General features: G+C 40.0%; 1 protein-coding gene across 1 annotated transcript in view; it reads right to left on the bottom strand.

Moving 5' to 3' along the window:
* LOC101995577 (protein transport protein Sec23A-like) overlaps window positions 1-7,716 on the bottom strand; it is a 22,268-nt gene extending 14,552 nt beyond the window's left edge. The window contains exons 1-5 of the mRNA XM_005362217.2: window positions 7,485-7,716; window positions 5,820-5,899; window positions 4,432-4,576; window positions 2,864-3,022; window positions 1,758-1,873 (exon numbers count right to left, since the gene is read on the bottom strand). Of these exons, the coding sequence (XP_005362274.2) occupies window positions 1,758-1,873; window positions 2,864-3,022; window positions 4,432-4,576; window positions 5,820-5,899; window positions 7,485-7,709 (725 nt within the window). The 5' untranslated portion in view covers window positions 7,710-7,716. The remainder of the gene's footprint in view (window positions 1-1,757; window positions 1,874-2,863; window positions 3,023-4,431; window positions 4,577-5,819; window positions 5,900-7,484) is intronic.
* Between the last annotated feature and the right edge of the window lie 479 nt (window positions 7,717-8,195).

Here is an 8,195-nt window from a genome sequence, read left to right on the forward strand (position 1 = left end):
CAATACTGGATGAAGATGAACCCCTCCTTTTCTAGTTGTTTGTACTTTCATAGGTGTATCTAAGACAATACTGGATGAAGATGAACCCCTCCTTTACTTTTTTTCAGCAATGAAAAGAAATACTGGCTATACTAAATGTGCATAATAAAGAAGCCCGTGGTGGGCTGGAGAGATGATTCAGTGGTCGAGGGCACTGGTTTCTCTTGCAGAGGATCCCAGTTCAGCTCCCACACTTACAAGGTAGCTCATAACCATTGGTAACTCCAGTTCCAAGGACCCAACTCTCTGCCTCCTTGGGCACCAGGCAAATACACAGTACCCACACATAGGCAAAACATTCATACACATAATTTTTTTAAAAGAAGCAAATGGTAAACCACCACTTATTATTCCATTTATAGGAAACATCCAGAAGAGCAAGTAGTATTGCCTAGGCAGCAGGATGTGGTGAGACAGGAAAGAGGAATGGAGAGTGACAGGAAACAGGCAGTCTCTCCAGGGCCAGACAAGAGTTCTAAATTTAATCACAGTAGTGGTCATATACTTGTGAACATACTAAAACCTCAACAAACATTTTAAATGGATAAATTTCAAGTTGTGCTGTTGTGGAATATTATTTTAATTAGGCAAAGATGAGTTACATTTGTTTACACTGAAAAAGATTACTTTAACTGTGTAAGGGCATATTATATTTGTTTATGCTGCAATTGTTTAGTTATAAAAAGATGTATTGCTGCTTCATCTTTCCTGCCTAAAGAACCTGATTGGTCTCATAAAAAGCTGGACAGCCAATAGCTAAGCAGAGAAAGGAAAGGTGGGACTGGTAGGCAGAGAGAATAAATAGGAGGAGAAATGTAGGCTCCAGGGAAGAAAAGAAGAGGAGAATGAGAGAGAAGAAGAGGGACATGCCCAGGGCCAGCCAGCCAGGCAGCCACCAGACAGACAGACATGGAAGAAGCAGGAAAGGTAGGACATACAGAAAGAAAAGGTAATAAGTTCTGAGGAAGATAAGAGAAACAGGGTAAGTTAAAAGAGCTAGCCAGAAATGAGCCTAAGCTAGGCCAAGCATTCGTAAACTAATAGAAGTCTCCCTGTCATGATTTGGGAGTGAAGTGGGAGTCCCCTCTGTATGCTGTGAATATCACTGGTGAATAAAAAAAATGCCTTGGCCTGTTGATAGGGCAGAACTTAGGTAGGTAGGGAAAATTAAACTAAATGCTGGAAGGAGATGGAGTCAGAGAGAAGCCATGTAGCCCCACCAGAGACAGATGCCAGAATTTTATCCAGTAAACCACAGACTCGTGGCAATACACAGATTAGTAGAAATGGGTTAAATTAATATGTAAGAGCTAGCCAATAAGAAGTTAGAGCTAATAGGCCAAGTAGTGATTTAATTAATACAGTTTCTGTGTGATTATTTCGGGGCTGAGCAGCGGGGAACCAACAAGCAGCCTCCTCTCTTCAACATGGGAGATTGTTGGTAGCTCAAAAGAAAAAGCCTGTTACAATGTGCTGTCTCAAAAACACTACTAAAACAGAGTAACTTTAGAATAAACTTTTTCAAAAGAACTTGTGCCTTTATAATCCTGCTTTTTTAGAAAAAAAAAAAAGTAACATAAAATCCAAAGAAGACACAGCAAAGCTGTCAGCAAATATTGCCATGAAGCTGCAAGATGATGAGTGGGTTTTTCATTTCCCAATCTCTCAGTGTTGGTCCATATCTGTAAGCAGGCATTATCAGATACACACATACATACCCAGTAAGGTTAGGGCAGCACTTCATCTCCAGAAGACCCGTCTGATCTAATGCACATGCGTAGATATCAATAACATGCCCAGTTGTAGCAGCTCGATTAGCCAATGCTTCAAAATGCTACAAGAGATTTTGATTAAATCAAATATATAGCCTAACTTTCCAATAAATCTTTTTCCTAACAGATCAAAATAATTTAAGAGTAAAAGAATAATTTGTCATAATTTACATATGATTTAGTCTCATTCAATTTTCTACAGTTTCATAAAAATGATAAAATGACTTCTAGAAGCCTGACTTACAGCCAGACATGAGACAGACATCTGAAATCCCAGCACTGGGGAGGCTACAACAGGAGGATCATGGGCTGTACTATATACAAAGATTTGTCTCAAATAAATAACTAAAGCCTGATATTTTAACATCTTTGACTTCAAGTAAAGCAAAACTAAAGAGAGTCATACATTCTCTTCCTCAACACAAACACGCACAAAACAGAGAACTACACAGCTCCTTTGCCTAGCTAAATCCACAGGCAAATAAAAAACACATCCAAAAAGAGAGGGGAAAAAAGAAGATAAGCAAACCTAAAGCATTTTTAGCAGCTTTAACGAAAAAAAAATTCTGAGCTCAAATGTGAAACTCATTAGAAGACAAAAGCGCTCAGTGTCAAAAATTATGACATCAATTATTGTTAAAAATATAACAGTGGTTACCAAAAAATAACAAACAATACAGCAACTAATAGCCTGAACTAAAAATAATAATAACAAGGACATCAACAAGCAGAAAAAATATCAAAGAGTCAAGAATCACCATTAGCGAAATATAGCTTTGCAAACCACTCCTAAAAATGTAAAGTTACAGTCAGGCGGTGGTGGTGCATGTCTTTAATCCCAGCATATAAGAGGCAGAGGCAGGAGAATCTATATGAGTATGAGGCCAGCCTGATCTACAGGGTGATTTCTAGGGCAGGCTCCAAAGCTACACAAAGAAACCCTGTCTCAAAAAAAAAAACCAAAAAAAAAAAGGAAGGAAGGAAGGAAGGAAGGAAGTTACACAAATAGAAAATAATTCACACACACAAAAAAAAAAAAAACTAAAAATTACCTTAGTTCCCTTTTTAACATATTTGGCATTATCCTTTTCAATGTCATGCCAGGATCTTATTGGTGTCTTTAATTCATCTCCAACCACCATCCCAGGCCCCTGGGTAGCAGGACCACCAATGAACATCATGATCCGAGCACCAGTGTTGGGGAAAGTACACTGTTGGAGAAAAGGAACTCAGTCAGAAAGTGTAAAGGATAACAAAACGCAGATACATACACTTCTGTCTCAAACAAATAACTTCCCAGCCCACACAGCAGCTCCCAACAGCCTGCAGCTCTAGTTCCAGAGTAGAACCCTCTTCTGCCCTCCAAGGACTGCTGCACACACACACACGCCCTCATACAAACACACGTGGCACACACGAACTCTCTCCCTCTCTCCCTCTCTCCCTCCCTCCCTCCCTCCCTCCCCATAAATAATAATAATGAATTAAAGAAAAAGACATCCTTCTCCAAGTCTAACCAGTAAGTATAGTCCTCACACCCTCATCAAGGAAGCCTCTCTTTGCAACAGGGAAACCATTACAGAAAACCACAACCAAAGAAAAAACAGAGTGGAAGAGCACAGTCCATCTGAAACATCACAACACAACTCCTGCACCTGAGGCTCAGGAATCATTGCAGACGGAGGAGAAGCTTTAACCAGTCTGAGGAACAGGAAGTTTGCTGTAAGACTGTGTCTCCTAGAAATGTCAGAGAAGCTATACCCAATGAAATCTCACCAACACCCACACCTCTGACCTCTGCGGGCACCTGTACTCAGATGTACACACATGCACACAGATATACAGACACGCACACACACACACATAATTTAAAATAGCAAAAATAAATTCCTTTTTAAAAATAATATGGACTGGATTTGGAGAGCTTCTGGATAGCTGAACCCATGCCGCTTTCTAGAGTGTGGCGTGTAGAAGGGACATGCCCTTTCTCTGATATCTCAACCGTATGTATTTTTTCTATCAGGGTGTGGCTTTTGTAACACTCTATAAGTAAAGTAAAAGGTTTCTCTAAGTTCTCTGAGCCAGACACTATAGCATTAATCAAACCTGAAGAAAACCCAACTCATAGAAGTACAATTAACAACCACTACTTGTAGCTGGTATTTGAAGTGAACAGCAGGTTCATAGAACCAAGCCCTTAATCTGTGAGAACTAATGCTACTTCTAGTAAATAGATATGCAGCTAGCTTCTGCCCCAGAACTGCCTGAGATGTGGAGCTTAACAAACAGTACTGTACAGCAATTATTGAATGAGAGAAGAGCCATGCAGGGTGGTGCACAGCGATAGTCCTACATTCAGAAGTCTAAGGAAGGAGGATGCCGTAGTTCAAGTGCAGCACTAACTGAACTACATAGCAAGACAGAAGAAAGGATGACAAAGATGAAGGCGGAGCAAGGAAGAAGAAAAAGATGAAAAGAAGAAAAGGAGGAGAGAAAAATAAAGGGACACTCACACCAACCACCACCATGGTGTTCGGCTCACAACTTTACTACTCCGCATGTGCACACACGCACACACGCAGACTCTTACATTTCAAAACTACATTTTCATCATTACTACCTCAAGTAGTCCTACAGCTATAGAAAGTGCCACTCCTGAGGAACGCAAAGGTCTCTTTCCTTGTGGTACAGGCCAAGGATCTCGCTGAAGCTCTCCCAGAAGATCCGTGAGATTCATGTCTATTTTCTGTACTGGTTGTAAGAATCTGCAAAACAACAATAAACCAAAAGCTATTTACAAGTGTGATAATTTTTTTTTTTTTGAGACAGGGTTTCTCTGTAGCTTTGGAGCCTGTCCTGGAACTAGCTCTGGTAGACCAGGCTGGCTTCAAACTCACAGAGATCCGCCTGCCTCTGCCTCCCAAGTGCTGGGATTAGAGGTGTGCACCATCACCGCCCAGCTTCAAGTGTGATATCTTAAAAACTTTTCCTAAAAACAGAGAAAAATATTTGATGCACAGCAGACCAGCAGTTCACAATTTTCTGTGAGCAGCAGAACGCACTGGAGTGTCTCTTCAAAAGCAGTTGCTATTGGGGAGCTAGCTCAGTCAGAAAAGGGCTTATCTAGCAGGTAGGAAACCCTAGGCTGGATCCAAGGAAGTGGGGGAAAGAGAAGACTGAGGAAGAGAAGGAGGCAAGAGGAGAGGGAGAAAGAAATGAGTCAGGCATGATGGTATATGCCTGTTATCCCAGCACTAAGAAGGTGGAGGCAGGAGGATCAGGAGATCAAACTCACTAATGCATAGGAAACTGTCTCCAGAGAAAGTGGGGGAGAGCTATTACTAGGTGCCATACTATAGTCTGTTTTTCACTTCCAGTTGTATTACTGCTACAAACTAAGGAATACAATTGCTATCAATTTCATTTAAAGTTTTAAGGTTACCAACATAGAAGACACATCAACACATCTATCAATTTTAATAACAGCACCTCTGGTTAGAAGGTTATAGGAAAGCTACCCATAAAGACAAAATTAGAAGTTTTTGAGGCCCTATTTTTATATAGCTGCCTTCAAACCACATAAGGTTTTATGAACTTAAAAATAAAGAAAAAGAAACATATCAAAACTAAACTCCTAACATCATAATAATAAAGAAATGAATCATTTCAGTAAAAAAGAAAGTGCCTCAAAAAACTATAGTTTTTAAAAATTATATATTACTGCAATCTATTTATATCCCTGACAATACTAAATATTATAGTATCACCTAATGTCTTTGTTCAAGTTGAGGGCATGATGTTTGTTTTAGTTTTTCAAGACAGGGTTTCTCTGTATAATCTTGGCTGTCCTGGAACTCACTCTGTAGATCAGGCTGACCTCACAAAGATCTGCTTGCCTCTGCCTCCCAAGTGCTGGTATTAAAGGTGTGAGCCACCACTGCCCAGGCAAAAGCATGATGTGTTTAAGTACCTACTTGAATTATAAAATTCTGTTACCATATTAATTACCTATTGGAAGGAGGTGGCTGCTGGACCTGAGGACCACGTGTGGCTTGAGTTACGGGTACTTTCGAGAGTCCCAGCATTTCCTGTAAAGAGATGTGAATTCAGTGAGATCAGTTTATTTACTTCAACAATATTTGTCAACTTCTTAAGATGTTCACGGTGCTACACTACAAATTAGGAACACAAAATAAGCATAAGGTCTCTTTCCCCAGAAGGCAAACAGTCTAGCTATGGAGACTGAGCTCCTTCAGTAGAAAGTCACCAGGAGAGAGCGAATGCAAGGTATTCAGGAGTACTTCTTACCTAATGCAGTCAAAGTACATTAATGGTTAACTTAAATGTCTTTCTTCTTAACTTATACGCATTTATCCTTTTCAGCAACTATTACCTTAAATATGAACTCTATAGCAGGAATATAGTAGTTTAAATAAAAATAATCTCTGCTCTCATAGTAGTTAAAATCTAGAAAAAATTATATTATTAATAAAGTAGTTTAAAATCCTAAGAAGAAGAAAGGAATGAAGCTATCCGATACAGCAGTCTTAGCAGCAGCAGCATGAGGAAGCACATAGGGACTGGAGACATGGCTCGGCAGCTAAGAACCTTGCAGCTGCTGCAGAAAACCAGAGTTTGATCAGCACTTCTATCGCCCTCACATCAGCCTACCAGTCTTTCACAGCCTGCAACCCCAGTTCTAGGGAATCCAATGCCCTTTTCTGTCTTTGCAAGCACCTGCACTCATGTGCCAGGCAGTAGTAGTTTACACCTTTAATCCCAGCACTCAGGAGGCAGAGGCAGGTGAATCTCTGTGAGTTCGAGGCCAGCCTGGTCTACAGAGCGAGACATTGTAGTCAAGAAGAGTGTTTATGACTTAGGAAAAGATTTGCCTCAAAAGCATGAAGATCTGTGTCAATCGCAGAATGAATTAAACAATCTGGGTGAGCAGGTAGTGGTGGGCACATCTTTAATCCCAGCACTTGGGAGGCAGAAGCAGGCAGATCTCTGTGAGTTTAAGGCCAGTCTGGTGTACAAAGCGAGTTTCAGGACAGGCTCCAAAGCCACAGAGAAACCCTGTCTCAAAAAAACAAAACAAACAAAAGAATCTGGGTGTAGTGGTGCAAACCTTTAATCCACTACTTGAGTGACAGAGACCTGGGGCTTAATGGTCAGCCAGCCTCACCTAACCATCAGGTTCCAGGCAAAGGGGAGGGCCTGTCTCCAAAATAAACAAAATATAAAAATAGAGGGTGCCTGATGAATAACAATGCCTTAGGTTGTCCTAAGACCTACACACACACACACACACACACACACACACACACACACACCTGCATATACACAATCACTAACTAAACAATGCACAGAGTGACATCCTAATAAGAGCACACAATGAAATTTTAATAAAGCCATTTACAGAAATGGAACAGGTTATATATGTGGGTATGAAGAGATATCAAAGACACACTATAAAAAGTAAAAAGTCTTCAATTTTTATGACAGCTAAATTATATAAGAAACAAAATTGAAGTCAATACTAAAGTTAAAGCCTTGTCATAGTGCAATTATAATAAAATGATCTCATCATGTTTCTTAAAAATGCATGCATCTAGAAAGTATTAACATACATAGTACACAAAGAATTGGGTGAGCACTCCCATTCTCACTCACCTGCAGCTGTTTGGCAGACAAATCCTTTGTTCCCCTGAAGACATAGCTTTTTGAAATGCCTTCACATCCAAGTTCATGAACCTGCACCATTCTCCCAAAAGTAATAAGTCCAACCAAAGCTGTAGGTGGCAAAAGACTCAATGACATCTGCATGGATTCCTTCAGAGCTTGTAAATCTTCATCTTCTATGCAAGTATCAACCACATAGAGAAATATCAAAGGCATCTGGGGACCACGCTTTAAAAAAAATGCAGTAAGAAATGGATTTATAAAGGTATTAACATTTTAGCACAATATTCAAGACAGTCAATCAAGAACTAATTAAAACTGCAAACAGTGAAATATTAATATATGCATACTCTTTTTAATTAATAGAGTCACCATGGAAAAGAAACAGGTTATATATGTAGTCTAGGAGAGAGCTCTGGGACACAGCACGGAATGAAGACTGAAGTTTAAAGGGCTGACAAGGTGACACAGCAGGAAAAGCCCTTGTGGCACAAACCTGACAGACTGAGTCCAGCCCCAGAATCCTCAGTAGGAGGACAGCACTGACCTCTACCCCCAAACACAAGCTACAGCAGGCACAAACCTGTGCTGTGCACACACGTAATAAAATTTTTAAAATTTAAATGTAAAAAATTTTAAAGAAAAATTAAACTTAGAAGCATATTCATGGAGATACACGCCTTTGATGCCAGAACTTAGAAG

This window comes from Microtus ochrogaster, linkage group LG5 (genome assembly GCF_000317375.1).
Source record: "Microtus ochrogaster isolate Prairie Vole_2 linkage group LG5, MicOch1.0, whole genome shotgun sequence".
Taxonomy (NCBI): domain Eukaryota; kingdom Metazoa; phylum Chordata; class Mammalia; order Rodentia; family Cricetidae; genus Microtus; species Microtus ochrogaster.